The sequence below is a fragment of the Geotrypetes seraphini genome, chromosome 4 (genome assembly GCF_902459505.1).
Source record: "Geotrypetes seraphini chromosome 4, aGeoSer1.1, whole genome shotgun sequence".
NCBI lineage: Eukaryota > Metazoa > Chordata > Amphibia > Gymnophiona > Dermophiidae > Geotrypetes > Geotrypetes seraphini.
In genome coordinates this window covers 103,313,820-103,329,334 of record NC_047087.1, presented here as the reverse complement: position 1 = coordinate 103,329,334, position 15,515 = coordinate 103,313,820, and the positions used below count along the sequence as shown (strand labels likewise).

Here is a 15,515-nt window from a genome sequence, read left to right as displayed (position 1 = left end):
CCTGCCCTTTCAGTGACATTTGTTCTATAGGCATTCTCATGCTTGTATGACACAGATGCACAACTCTATTAAGATCTGTTGAACAGATGGAAGATGTTGCTGCCCTACGTACCTGTAAGACGGCAGAGGGGTGCTTGCTACAGCTGAAGATTTTGGTCTCGCCATTAGTCAGGAAGGGTGGAAATAACAAGCTTGACTCTACAACTGCCATACTGCTCGAAAAAGAAGCAAACAGATTCTTTTTTTTCCCCAGGGGGAGAATCTGTCAAAAGAAAAGAAATTCAATGTGAAAACGCTGCTAAGAAATTCTACAAAATAATGCTTCCTCCCTGACAGATAACTCCTCAGTTGGGCTATCAGCTAGAGGGGTGTGGGGCCCACATCAACCACACTGTTTCCTATCCCCCCTCAGTATTTACATTCTCCTTGTGAATTGTCCTGCCTTCTCCCATCATGCCCTTCCCCCCAGCATTTACCTCTTTTTCATGTTCAGGCTTTTTGTGGTAATGTGTTCCTGTGATTACCCTTGTGAAAATAAGAGATGTTTGATTTGCGCTAGAGAATGACGCGGGGGAAAAATTTGTTCCCGTGAACTCTGTCCCTGTCAACTCTGTCTCCGTCCCTGCCCCGTCCCCGCCAACTCTGTCTGATCCCATCCACACAAGTCTTGAATAGTTATGATTTCATTAAAGTATAAAAAGAAACAATAATCTGTACAACTGTCATTTTATAAATCACAAATACAGAAAAAGGATCATCAAAAACCGTCTCCCCTTACAATATCCTCTCCACTATTAGTAAAACTGAATGATACTCAGAAAATTCATCCTAACAGAATACCTCGGCCATACACACAGAACTCAAATGCCGAATAGCTAACCAAGAACGATAAACATAAATTAAACCAAAATCCCAAGAAACCACACCTTCCATGAAGTATAACACCAAAGAAATATAAAGATCTTTTTTCTCCTATACTGTGCAAAATATAAAGATCACACAGGCCAGGGATGGTGTTAGGCCAAGGAGTGCAATTAGGGCAACTGCCCCCTGGCTAGAGAAAGTACTGGAAGCTGAAGATGGCACGGGCTAGTAGTGGGCTTTGGGGTCCCCTACCAAATTTCTGCCCTGGGCATGTCTAACACCAGCACCGTCAGCATAATCATTTCAGTTCTCATATATTCTAATCACAAAATAGAAAATAAACTGATTTTTCTACCTTTTGTTGTCTGGTCATTTTATTTTTCAAGTCATGTTGGTCCCAGGCTCTGGTTTCTGTTTCTCTCTGTCATCTCTTAATGCACTCACCAGGGTCTCCTGCTCATTTGTCATTTCTTCTCTGTGCTCACCATCCATCTTCCATCTTTGTGTACTTATCTTTCCCTTCTCTGTGTCCTCTATACTTCTCCGTCCAGCATCTCCCCGTGTCCACCTCCCTGTATTTATTATCACTACTCTAGGTCCTATATTACTCATCTCTCTTCCATGTTCCTATTCTCTCCTGCATCTAGCACTTTCCCTCTGTGTCCATATACCCCCTCCCATGTCCGCCATTGCCATTCTCTGTCCATGTACCATCCCCATGCAGCCTCTCCCTTTGTGTCCCTGTCCCTATTCTCCTCTCCATGCCCATTATTTCCCCCTATTTCCTGTGTCTCTTCCTCTCTCTGCGTGTTCAGTATTTCATTCCCTCTTCTTTCATTCACTTAGTATGGTGACATCTCTTTTTCCCTTCAGCCCCTCCTCCAACAGAAGAAGCCAATTTTAGTGAAACAGAATGGCCATTGTTGGGATAAGGTAAGTGTTTTTTTAGTAATAATATTGGCTTTTGTTTTCAATTTTGTTGCAATTCTACAGAAACAAAAGCAAAAAGTATTGTTATGAAAAAAAGCACCAGACAAAGGGCTCCTTTTACTACGCTGCGTTAGGGCTTTAACGCGCGCTACAATGCCACGCATGCTAGATGCTAACGCCAGCATTGAACTGGCATTAGTTCTAGCTGCGTAGTGCAGGGTTAACGCGCGCTAATCTGCTGCGTGTGCTAAAAACGCTAGCGCACCTTAGTAAAAGGAGCCCAAAATATTTTTGAAAAAGTAAAAGTAAAATACATTTTAAGGCTAAGACTAGCAGGGGTCCCTAATCTACAGCAAACAGGCCACATCCAGGTCCATACATCTAATTTTTGCACCTACCACACTTTTCCTTAGGGGTCCTTTTACTAAGATGCGCTAGCTGATTTAGTGCGCACTAAACCTTACCATTATATTCTATGGACATGTTAGCATTTAGCATGCGCTAAATCAGCTAGCGTGCTTTAGTAAAAGAGGGGGTTAGTTTGGTCAGACCTAAGCTATAAGCAAAAAAAAAAAATCATGCTCAGTGGCAGAAAGGTTGGAGGATTTCCAAGGCCTTAGCAGCAGAATGCAACATTTATGCAGGGTTTTTAGAGCGGGCCAGTGAGGTAAATGCTCCAACACAGCACATCAGAACGTTTACCTCATTGGTCTGCACTAAGGGCCTCTTCTATCAAACTGCGCTAGCAGTTTTTAGCGCAGAGAGCCGTGCTGAATGGCTTGCGCTGTCCCGATGCTCATAGGAACTCTGTGAGCAGCGTGGGCCATTCAGCGCGGCTCACTGCACTACAAATTGCTAGCGCAGTTGGATAGAAGAGGCCCTAAAATGCTCTAGCGCCGTTTAGTCAAAGGAGTCCTTATATTTTTATTTTGAATACAGGCCAAAGGAAAAGTATTCACAGACACCTGTGCCACTTTTTTTCTGTGGGTACCGTACTTTATCTAACTAAAATAACAATCACATGTATAATGAGTGGATGGTTTTTGGCGTAGTCATTTCCACAAGTAAAATGCTGTGAAGTATATGTTGACCAATTGAAATAGTTTTGAAAATTGTCTTCTGACAAATGTCTAATCATAAATAACTCCTTTTCCTCTTCAGATCCTGAGAAACAAGAAGTTACTAGGTTAAAAAAATCAATCATTATCTACAAATATAAAAATAAAGTTGCCCAAGAAGTTATACAACAAGAAATGTAAAAGTTATACAACAAGAGTTGTAAAAGAAGAGAAAGAGATAGCTGACAGGTTAAATGAGTTCTTCACGTCAGTCTTCACGATGGAGAATATAACCAACATTCCGGAACCCGAGGAGATCGTAATACGAGACCAAGACGATAAGCTGGTCAACTTAGAGGTAAGCCAAGAGGATGTACTCAAGCAGATTGACAGACTAAAGAGCGACAAATCGCCGGGTCCGGATGGCATTCACCCAAGGGTACTCAAGGAACTAAAAGACGTAATAGCGGAGCCACTTCGACAAATATGCAACCTATCCTTAAAAACCGGAGAGATCCCGGAGGATTGGAAAATAGCAAATGTCACGCCCATCTTCAAGAAGGGCGCAAGGGGGGACCCGGGAAACTACAGGCCGGTGAGCCTGACTTCAGTTCCGGGAAAGATGATGGAGGCACTGATTAAAGACGGCATCTGTGAGCACATCGAAAAAAATGGGCAGCTAAAACCAAGTCAACATGGCTTCTGTAAGGGTAGGTCATGCCTCACAAACTTATTGTACTTCTTTGAGGGAGTGAACAGCCAGGTGGATAAAGGGGAATCTATAGACATCATTTACCTTGACTTCCAAAAAGCCTTCGACAAGGTGCCACACGAGAGACTGCTTAAAAAGATATGGAACCACGGGGTACAAGGGGAGGTCCACCGATGGATCAAAAACTGGCTGGCAAACAGGAAGCAGAGGGTTGGCGTAAAGGGCCACTACTCAGACTGGAAAGGGGTCACGAGCGGAGTTCCGCAGGGGTCAGTGCTGGGACCGCTCTTGTTCAATATCTACATAAATGACCTAGAGGCGGGAACAAAGTGTTAAGTCATTAAATTTGCAGATGACACCAAACTATACAGCAGGGCTCAAACCAAGGAAGACTGCGAGGAGCTCCAAAAAGATCTAACACAGCTGGGAAAGTGGGCCGAAAAATGGCAGATGAGCTTCAACGTGGGAAAATGCAAGGTCATGCACGTGGGGAAAAAGAACCAGATGTTCACATACAAAATGGGGGGAACACCACTAGGGGTTAGTAACCTGGAGAGAGACCTGGGAGTGATGGTAGACGCAACAATGAAGGCATCGGCGCAATGCGCCACAGCCTCTAGGAAAGCAAACAGAATGCTGGGTATCATTAAGAGGGGTATTACGACCAGGACGAAGGAAGTTATCATGCCGCTGTATCGTGCAATGGTACGGCCGCATCTGGAGTACTGTGTCCAGTACTGGTCGCCATACCTCAAGAAGGACATGGCGGTACTTGAGGGAGTACAAAGAAGAGCAACCAAACTGATAAAGGGAATGGAAAATCTCCCATATACCGACAGATTGAAGCAGTTGGGACTTTTCTCCCTGGAGAAGCGAAGACTTAGAGGAGACATGATAGAAACCTTCAAGATCCTGAAGGGCATAGAAAAAGTAGACAGAGACAGATTTTTCAAATTAAGGGGCACCACAAGTACAAGGGGGCATTGGGGGAAATTGAAAGGGGACAGGTTTAGAACAAACGCTAGGAAGTACTTTTTCACTCAGAGGGTGGTAGATACATGGAACGCGCTTCTAGAGGCTGTTGTGGACAAGAAAACACTAAATGGATTCAAAGAAGGTTTGGATAAGATTCCTAGAAGAAAAAGGGATTGGGGGGTACAGATAGGTATAGACCATTGCTCAGGCAATGGGCCTGATGGGCCGCCGCGGGAGCAGACCGCTGAGCAGGATGGACCTATGGTCTGCCTCAGCGGAGGCAACTTCTTATGTTCTTAAATAATACAAATAATTAACACATTTATAGCACATAATATAGAATAAAGCTAAAAAAAAACCCAATTAAAAAAACAACCAAAAATCAATATCACAATGAAGGGAGTATTCAGACTGTGGGAGGAGGCTTGCAAGCCACTTCTAGCTATGAGCTGATCTTACCCCAGATATTTAATGCCGGGGTGGATGCGTCTCCCGACATTGAAGATTTGGGTATTTATTTATTTTAAAAATTTCTATACTGTTTATAACTAAGGGCTCCTTTTACAAAGGTGCGCTAGCGTTTTTAGCGCACGCACCGGATTAGCGCGTGCTACCCGAAAAACTACCGCCTGCTCAAGAGGAGGCGGTAGTGGCTAGCGCGCGCTGTTTCGCGCATTAAGGCCCTAACGCACCTTTGTAAAAGGATCCCTAAATGGTTCACAAAGTTACACACATAATTTAAAAACAGAATCATCATGACATAGAAAAGATCCTAAAAAAATCATGTTAAAACATTATTAAAATCTAAAACCATGATAAGAACGATCGTGAACAGATCATCAACATTGCCAACAAAAGGCAATTAATAACTAGAAAAAAAGCATCTACAAATAGCTGTGTCTTGAGTAATTTCCTGAACATACGCTTTACGTGGCAATTTTGTATTTGGCCCACGAGGGAGTTCCATTTTTTAACTCCTGCACTGCTGACATGGTGGTTAAATTGGACACCAACCGATATTTAGACCGTTACCTGGTTAACACTCTGAATAAAGTTAGGACAGCTGTTTTGCCATTCCAAATTTGTGTGGCTATTTAGCCAGATGGTGAACGGAATGTTGCCACTATCTGGCTAGATTGCTGCTTTGCCCAAACACCCCCCCAGCCCAACCCTAGTCTAGCTGGTTAGGAGATGGCCGATTTGGCAAAGATATTCAGCAGGACTAATTGGTTAAGTGCAAAAAAAAAAAATATTGGCAGTCAGCTCATCCAGCAGAGTTTAAAATGGGCAGGAGTTGATCCTGCCTGGTTAAACTGTTTTGAATATCGACCCCTATGGAAGTTGTACAGGCAATGGTCTTGTCGAGGCTTGACTATTGCAATGCCCTGTACCTAGGAACGCAAAATGCAGCGGCTAGATTGATAACGGGAATGTCAAAATATGTTCACATCACAGCTGACTTTCAACAATTACATTGACTGCCAGTTGCATTCAGAGTCCAGTACGAAGCAGTGATGATTTGTCATCAATTCCTGTACGGTACGATCCCTGAACTCTTCAAGAGTAAGATGGCTAATTACCAACCGAAAAGATCATTGCGCTCTGAAAATTCAGCACTGTTAAAGGCGAATGTCTACCCAAAAATGTAGAAACCAGCACAATGACCTTTTGTTGTGCAGGGGTAAAATTGTGGAACTCACTTGTGGGGCAGATACAGAAATGTGGAGAGTTGCATTTAGGAAACTACTCAAAACACAATTGTTTGTAAAAGCCTTTTTTTAGACATTGATTTTTCCAGATTGCTGATTTTCTGAGGATTTGATTATTTATGTTCATTTGTTTTTTTTATATTGTCTTAAAATTTATGTATGAAAGATTTTGTAAACCATTTAGGTTATAGACAGTATAGAAATTTTTAAAAAAAAATAAATAATGCAGATTCTAAAACCACTACTGTGTGCAAGTTTATTTTATATGCATAAACCTTCTAAAATCATCTCCTTAGCAATGATTATAATAGGAGAGAAATGTTAAACTTTAAAGCATTTTTCTGCATATAAAGCATTGTAGCCAAGTAAATCTGTTCAAAAATTGCTTATCCTCAATTTATGAGAGTGCTTGACCACAATCCACAACTATGACATTTCACCGCACTGAGGGGACACATTCCAAGGGGAGAAAAGGAACGTGTGGATGCCATTTTCAAATCTTCACGTGTACACTCACAGCAAATCCTATCCACGACTTTCTAATTGCAGTAAAATGAAAAGCAAAATACGTGTGCACCTTTGCTTTAAGCACTGGTAAAAAGCCTGCATTAAGAAAGTACATTCAGTCGCTGGGCCTCTGCTGACAACTAAAAATTGTCATCCTCTCCCAAGTTTATTTCCTGTACTTGATTTTTCCGCCTCATCAAAAACATGAGGCTTATAAAATCCAATGTAAAATTCCATAGTATATAAAATTGTATCCATTTCTCCCTCTACCCCCTTCATTGTCCTTCATTCCCTCTGACAAAAAAGTTATGCATTTACTTTTCAAATGTTTTTTTCCACTTTGCTTGCAAGGGTCAAAAGAGGAGCTGTGCTTACCCAGCAAACTGGCCTTGCCACTCTCAGTCCTTGCTCTCCAGGTGGGATGATAAGAACTACAGATTTCTCTTAAATGGTGTTTGGCAAAACTGACAGCCACAATGATAAAAGGACGGAAAACTTAAAGACCTCCTCTGCACAGCCTTAAAGGTCAACATGTAATGTATGAGTCTTTTTGAAAGAAACTAAAAAAAACCAACACCCTTCTGTATCTTTTCTATATTGCCAGAGAGCAGCAGATTGAAAACCAAGGAAGCCAGGGTTCAGGTCCTGCTTCTTAACCTCAGGCAAGTTGCTTAATCCTCCACTGGATACAGCTAAAGATTGTAAATCTACTTAGATAGGGAAATAGATTGAGTATCTGCTTGTAAGATGCCTTGAGGACAGATTTGGAGAGGAAGAGTAACTTAATAGTGTAATGACCAGAGAACCTGGGGAACTGGGTTCAGTTCCCACAGTAGCTCCTTGTGACCCTGGGCAAGTCACTTCAAGTACAAAATTGTAACCACAGAAAGGCGGTATATCAAATGCCATCCCCTTTCCATTTGGAAAAGGCGAGGAATTAAATTATATTTAATCTTATGAAAAGGAGTTATACAGGGTGATCCTTTGTGCATCTGGAAGTCTGTTCGCTAGAAGGAGAAATAGTGTGAAAAGCAATTTGGGTGTGCAAACTGGATATCTGAACACGTAATGGAGAATTTTTTAAATGTTGTCCCAGTATTATGGAATCCCTTGCTGAAGGATTTAAGGGAAGAGTTATCCCTGATTTGGTTTAGGAAAACTCTAAAAGCTTGGCTATTTCAGCAACATAAACATTGGGGGGTTTGTAAGGTACAGAACGTATATGATATGAAATGATGATACGAGATAACTCAAGATGTTATATGATATATGATTATGGTTGTGTATTGGGGCTGTCTGTCTTATTTCTCGGGGGAGGTTTGGGAAGGGCTCTATCCTATCAATAATGGAATTCTTCTTCACTCTTTTATTTTAATATTGTAAGCTGCTGTATTTGCTATATTTCTGTTTGTTTACGTACTCTATTGGGAAAGGCAGGGTATAAATAAATACATACAAATACAAAATATGTAATTAGGAGGTAAATAAAGTGAATAAACCTGTACTCTCCCTCGGTACAGCTAAAAGTACACATAGTATTCCACAACATAAAACATTTTTAGCTGCTTTAAAGGGAATTGTTCCTGGAGGCATGTTATAGGCGGGATAGGAAAATAATGCCTGTAAATTTTACTTTCAAGTCTGTGTGTATTATTTTCTGAAGAAAATCTACCCATATGAAAAAAAAAACCCCAGCTACCAGTGCTTCACATAAGAACAGCTTTACTGGGTCAGACCAATGGTCTATCAAGTCCAGTAGCCCTTCTCACGGTCATGGCCCTTTACAAGGGCATTACAAAAAAAAGAAATTAGACGGCTTCTAATTGTGCAAAGTACAGCTATCAAGATCATCTGCGGCGCAAAAAAAATACGATCACGTCTCTCCCCTTCTGTTCAATGCTCACTGGTTACCAGTGGAACATAGAATTAGCTATAAAATTTTACTTTTAACATTTACAACAAAAATAAATAATATTCAACCGGATTTTATTAACAGACTTCTAATTCCTCATAATACATCAAGATCTCTCCGCTCAACTTCTCAGAATCTTTTAGTCATACCCTCTTTAAAATTGATAAATACACTGCGTTCCAATAACTTTGCGGTCTCTGCTCTCACTCTATGGAATTCGCTGCCTAACCACCTGCGCTATGAATCCGATATAAAACAATTTAAATCAGAACTAAAGACATTTTTGTTCCAAGACGCCTTTGGTTAATAACTGTCCTTTTAAGGGCAAAGTTTAAAAAAATTTTTTTTTTTTTAAATTTGAATCAATTGTCATTTCTATCCTAACCTATTGTTTTATCCTTTAATGTTTCTCCTTTCCTATATCAATTGTAGTTCTCTCCCACTATCCTATTGTTTCATTTCGTATGTTTTTGATCAAAGCGGTCTGTATGTTAGAACGTTAGTCTGTATCCCCCATTTGTGTGTTTTATTGTTATTTTATAACTCGTTTTTATGTAATTTTACACTGTCAACCCTTAGAAACTCAAATAAGCAGTCTAAAAATTTTTTTTATAAACTTGAAAACTTGAAACTAGTACCTGGCCAAAACCCAAGGAGTAGCAATATTCCATGCTGCCGATCCAGGGCAAGCAGTGGCTTCCCCCATGTCTTTCTCAATAACAGACTATGGACGTTTTCTCCAGGAAATTGTCCAAACATTTCTTTTTGAAACTTGTCGTAAACTCCAAGGGTACCAAGTACACACAAACTGAAAACTAACCCTTGATACGGCACTTTTGTGTTCACATTTTTTCTACTGAACATTTCTGACAAACTGAAGCAATACACCCACATATGTGTCATAATCCAAGAAAAGGGACCAAATCTTAGAAATTGAGTAATGCAGATGGTTAAGTAATCAAGAAGATGCTGATTCACATGCAACAAACCACATCTTTCTAACATTTCATTTGCCAGAGATATACCGTTTCAATTAACTAAAAATGTTTAGTGATTAATAGAACCCAGCTGACATTGTTGCCTCGTTTCTCAAGTATGCGTGCACTAAGACTTGGTACCTTTTCTTCGATTGCGATACATATGTTCATTCCCTCAGTGTGGCTCCTTGTCTTTTCTGCATTTTAACACTGGTGTTCATCTTCTGCAACATTACCCTGTAGGATGCCAAGGACACTGCATGGGATACTGGAGCACAAGACAATCTGCTTATCGGCTCCCTGTATAGCAAACCTAACCATACCATGAATGCGTTAGCTGTCAGGTCTCACAGAGCAAGAACCGCACCTATGAAAAAGCAGCAGTACAAATAGTAAGAGATGCTAGAAAACCAATACACCTTTTAGAGGAGAAACCAAAACACATTAGCCTGCTGGTGACAGCAATCTGCTAGCAGAACTGCTTATCTCACTCACACATGCAAGCCACAGGCAAACCCTCAAATACACAATATGGTCCTGATTCTATCAAGTCCATCTAAGATTAGGTGTCAAAATCAACACTGATTCTATAAAACTTAGGTGCCCATTATACAATCATGCTTAACGTTGCCTAAGGGTCCTAATGTTTAGGCATCCCCAATTTATGCCAGGTTTTCTGCACCTAAAGTTAGGCGCCAATATCGGAGCCTAACTAAAAAAAACACGCCCATGATCCACCTCAACCACGCCCACTTTTAGCATCGGCGCCTCGGGCTAGGTGTCTACTTTATATAGAATTGAGTTTTTTGAGTTAGACGCCTATCTTTCAATTAAGCCTAATTAAGGCTAATTGTGAGGTGTTGAATGCCAATATCAGCACTGATTAAGCCTACTAATTGAATAAATTAGGCACTGATATAGGCGCCTAACTTTAGGCGGACTTTATAGAATCAGGGCCTTTGTAACCACAGATAGGAAGAAGAAATGTGCAGGTGAAATCTGAACAGAAAACTAACCCAGCATGCAACCGAAACACCAGAGAAATAAGACAGCTCAAGTGCAGACTGCTGGCTTCATGAAGATGAGAGGAAAAAGTAGATATTGGAATGAAATAAAGTTATATTGAGGCTGATAATCAATTTGTCTAGTTAACTTTTGGAACATTGTCATTTTTCAAAATTTAACCTAGAACAGTGATTCCCAACCCTGTCCTGGAGGAGCACCAGGCCAATTGGGTTTTCAGGCTAGCCCTAATGAATATGCATGAAGCAAATTTGCATGCCTATCACTTCCATCATATGCAAATCTCTCTCATGCATATTCATTAGGGCTAGCCTGAAAACCCGATTGGCCTGGTGTTCCTCCAGGACAGGGTTGGGAATCACTGACCTAGAAAACAGTTAACCTTCGGCTAGCAGCTTGTTAAAAGTAAGGTGGCTGAGAGGCTGCCAGGGACACAGATACGAGTCAATACTCAGTACTCTCTGGGGCCCATGGCTCTCCTAAAGTTAACTGCATAAAGATTTCTGATTAACTGCATGGAGTCAAAAACATTGATTTATCAGATAATTGTTTTAAATATTGTGGACAAAGATAACCAAGTACTCCCTACTACATATCAGTCACATTATACCCTAATTCTGTTTCACTGCTTGTGCATGCAAGTAAAGGCACTACACACTATTCTATCAGTGCTATACTCCCAGATTCTATACAGGCAGTCCCTGAGTTACAGATGTCTGACTTTACAACTCATACTTAAGAACGTGGTTGCGGCTTCATTTGATTTCACTGAGCAGTATTTCTAGTGGCATAGACTCCTACACTTCTGTAGCAGTTTTGGGAATGATGCAAGGCCACATTAAGAACAGTGTGTGGTTGTGTGTGCTGTACCTTGGAGGGAACACTGGGGAGAGTTGGCCCTTTTGCCAGCTGGGAGCAGAGGTAAGCAGTAAGAATCTTAAAATCTACAAGTTCTGAGTTACATACAAATCCGACTTAAGAACAGCTTTAAAAAAGTAACTCGTTTTTAATCCAGGGTCTGCCTGTATATGGCACTGAAATTTCTGCATGGATCAAAGATGAATGCAAACTAAATTAGTTTATAAGCCATTAACTATGAATTAATTGGCCTCAATAGTAATTAAATTAGCAATAATTTGGATCTGTAAATGCATCTGCCTATGTGCTATTCTGTAACATCGAGCAACTAAATCCCTCAAAAGGGGTGTGGCCAGGGGAGGGGCAGAAGTGGGTCAGGGACATTCCAAAAATGTGTGTGCAGTGTTATAGAACAGGACCATGCACGTGCCAAAATGCCATGAGTTGGGTGGCACACAAGTGTAAAACAGTATCTACACCAGTTGGCGTAAATACCAGTCCTCAACTTTAGGCATGGAAATCTATAGCACCCTTTACAGATTAATGCTTAGTGCTGATTTTTGAGTGCCATTTATCGACTTGCTCCCACAGTGCAACTGCAAGGGGCTGTACACATGGTTTGAGGCATGGACAGGGCTCCAGTTTAATAACAAAAGAAAAAAAAACAAACTGCAGACGATACGATGTACAAAGCAGTTTTATTTTCTTTTGCCATTCGTCGTTTAATTTGCTCACTACAGACAAGTTGGATTGCTTCTTTTGTTTTGGCATGTCTCCAGTTTAATAGACTAATATACATTATGGCCTGGATTCTCAAAGCAAGAAAACAATCCTTTAAGCTGCTGCAGATTCTTGAAAGTTACACTCAGAGCAGCACTTGACCATATATCAGGGGAGGAGCGTTTCAGAAACCTCAAGGTTTTAACACAGTAGTATAATTATAATTAGTGAGGTGTATCCTCAGTGTGAGGTTGTAAGCACTAAAAAGATGAATGTAAAAAGAACCACAGCTACAATGCTTAAACATCCCAGGCTTTTCCAGGGTGAGCAAACACTCACAATTTAGCCACACCATCCCAGGCTTATACCATGTGTGTCTGCAGTGAATAAACTAAGGGCTCCTTTTACAAAGGTGCGTTAGGGCCTTAACGTGTGGAACAGCGCACACTAAAATGCCCTGGGCGCTAGCCGCTACCACCTCCTCTTGAGCAGGCGATAGTTTTTCGGGTAGCGTGCACTAATCCGGTGCGTGCGCTAAAAACGCTAGCACACCTTTGTAAAAGGAGCCCTAAATTAATGTGATTTAAAGAATGTAGTGACCCAGAGGTAATGCTGCGCTCCTCCCCCAAGCAGCCACACAACTTAAAGCAAATGGAACAAAAAAAAAAATCAAAATCACAGAAAGAGCTGTATTTAGCTTGCATCCAGTTTAGTGTCCGACGTTCATCATAAAGATTTGAACGAGAAAGTCAAGAGTAGAATCACATCCTGTGATCCTGCATATCCTTTAATACCATGTCTCCCTCACTTGGTAGGGACGTGTGTTTGGTTGCATGCGCTACCAAAAGAATCTACCTTAGGCTGAACGAACAGCTGCTGACACTCCTGTGCCATCAGATACAGCCATCTTGGCTACTTTAAGGGACCCTTCAGAAGCATCCCAATGCTCCATGACTAATACACTCATATCAAGATGATAGAGAAACAAAGAAGACTGGGCAGAGGGGACTTGCTGGGAGTCCAAGTTTAACTCCCACAAAGAGTAAGTAATAAGCTCCAATAGAGCTGAGGTATTAAAAGCCAGCGGATCATGGGGTCATCCCCTTGATTGAGGGCTACTACTGTATCTTGTGCACTCACACTTGTTTGCGACCCTGTATCTCCAGACAGGGAGGGTTTGCTCTATGACAGCAAAGGCATACAAATAGACCCATCATCCTCTGAGTCTCCCTCAGAAAGGCCCACTGGATTCTGGCCTGCCTCTGACACTGAGGCAAACATGCCCTGGGGGCCCAAGCCCCACCGTGTGCCTCCTGGTGCACTGCCAGACTTTCCCTGGGGATCTCATCCATCCAGATAAGCTCTCCACATCAGATTGACAAATTTCAGAGAAAATGCCATATTAGGCAGTGTGGAGTCTTTAGATGACTCCAGCTTGCATCTCTTGGGCTCCATAGCATCTACTTTCCTGTGCTTAGGGCTTAGGAAAGGATTTACTGCAAACCGATAGACCCCTGACTATCCTTCAGCCATAAAGAGAAAAGGGGAGATTAAGCCAGCCATTCCTGCCTCTTCTTCACAAGCTGCACAACATACGGCACAAGAGCGCTCTTTGGCCACCCATCCAGTGCAAACCTGGCGTAAATTAAAGGTAAAGGAGCCCGATGACTCCATTTCTGCCAGTTTTGAGGCAAAACAAGGTGATTTGAAGATTCTGGAGAACTTAAAAAAATATTTGGAAAATCCAAGATTGCCATGGTAGCATTTTAGAGTCAAAAAACAACATCAATTAGTTAAGGAGTTTTGATGTTGTTTTTTGACTCTAAAATGCTACCATGGCAATCTTGGATTTTCCAAATATTTTTTTAATGTTTTAGTTAAAACAACAACAACAACAAAAAAAAACACAACGAAAAAGGAATTTTGGAGGTGGGAAAACCTAAGAGAAGGGGCAGAAACCTTAAAAAAGGTTTTAATTTCACCCCCTCCTCCCGATTTCCCTCATATGCTGTATCAGCCTTACTCACTGTGACCAGGGCTAGATATGTGCTGCAGCCTGCCTCAACTCCTAAAGTAGCTGAATATGGGAGAAGAAATCACTGCTTAAAACAGACCACTCCTCCAATGCTGAATCTTTAGACTGCCATTCCTATCCGAGTCTGATTGATCCTCGAACCCCCACACGTAAAAGGGGAGAAACGAAGAACAGCTGATACCCTGAGAAGCTCCACTGAGCCATTTTAAAGCCCAGCCTTCCAGTCCTCTTGCAATTTTTACAGATGCCTGACAGCCTGCGTTTAAGCTCTTGTGACCTAGTAGATGAGCAATGCTACAAAGGGAATGGTCCCTAGCTCCAGAAAAATTTCTGCAGACTGGTCATCAGGTACAACGGAGTGATTGGCCCATCAGCTGCAGACCTCGGCCTGCTTCACCTCCATGCAAGTAGAGCTGGACCCTCAACTAGGGAAGCTCTGAGCACTGAAAGCTGTCAAGAAACCATGAAAAAGTAAAGAGCAGATCAGAAGACTGCTGGTAGCAACAGAGCCCTCTAGTGAAGGAGGAGGGATTAAAATGCAGGAGTGGATTCTTTCTGCATGGCTTGCAAGCATGAGGATGTTACCCATCCATGCAGAATGACACCTATTGCACTAGGATTAATGGTACATAGGCGGATGAAGAATTATGAAATGCTACGTTAATCTGGGTGTTGCAAGGGGACTCCTTCTGTACATCTAATACAAAAGCCAAAAGTAAGAACACAGCACCAAGTTTATTTTTAACTTGAACTGTTGGAAGTTGGGAAACTGTGTAATTAATGTCAGTTTCCTGTTTGCTTCCTAGACTTAACAGAACAATGTTGACTTGCAAACTGATATAATAGATGTTAGAGTAACCCTAATAAAAGAGTAAAGGCTGGACAATTTAAAAGAGACTGCAGTCTCAGGTCAACTGCTTCCAAAAAGCATTTGCTGTAGAAAAAAGTACTATTATTGTCGGTGAGTGATTTCTTTCCCCTGGCTTCACTCTAGGAGGCAAAGACCTGAGAGAAGATCCAGAGTGAACACCATAAATGGTTCACAGGGGAGAGGACAGAAGGCAAACAAGAACAGAACATAATACCTCAATATTTAATGCTGTGAGAAATATTTGCAAACTGATGTAAGTAAAGAATATTGTTTTGATTTTCTTTTTACTATTTCCAGTCTCTTCTCCACTTTCATTTTCCTTTTATCTTGATTAATCTGTCAAGTCTTTTTTTTTATATATATA

At 41.4% G+C, this 15,515-nt stretch overlaps 1 protein-coding gene across 7 annotated transcripts in view; it reads right to left on the bottom strand.

Moving 5' to 3' along the window:
* The window catches only part of LOC117358937 (kelch-like protein 9), a 78,963-nt gene that overhangs the window by 47,222 nt on the left and 16,226 nt on the right, over positions 1-15,515 (bottom strand). For 3 of the 7 annotated variants that reach the window (XM_033940876.1, XM_033940878.1, XM_033940879.1), the window contains exon 2: positions 113-262. The exons of 3 other annotated variants lie outside the window; for them this stretch is intronic. In XM_033940876.1, coding sequence (XP_033796767.1) covers positions 113-262 — 150 coding nt within the window. Of the gene's footprint in view, positions 1-112; positions 263-9,785; positions 9,882-15,515 lie in introns of all 7 variants that reach the window. One more of the 7 variants, XM_033940877.1, reaches the window with a different exon arrangement.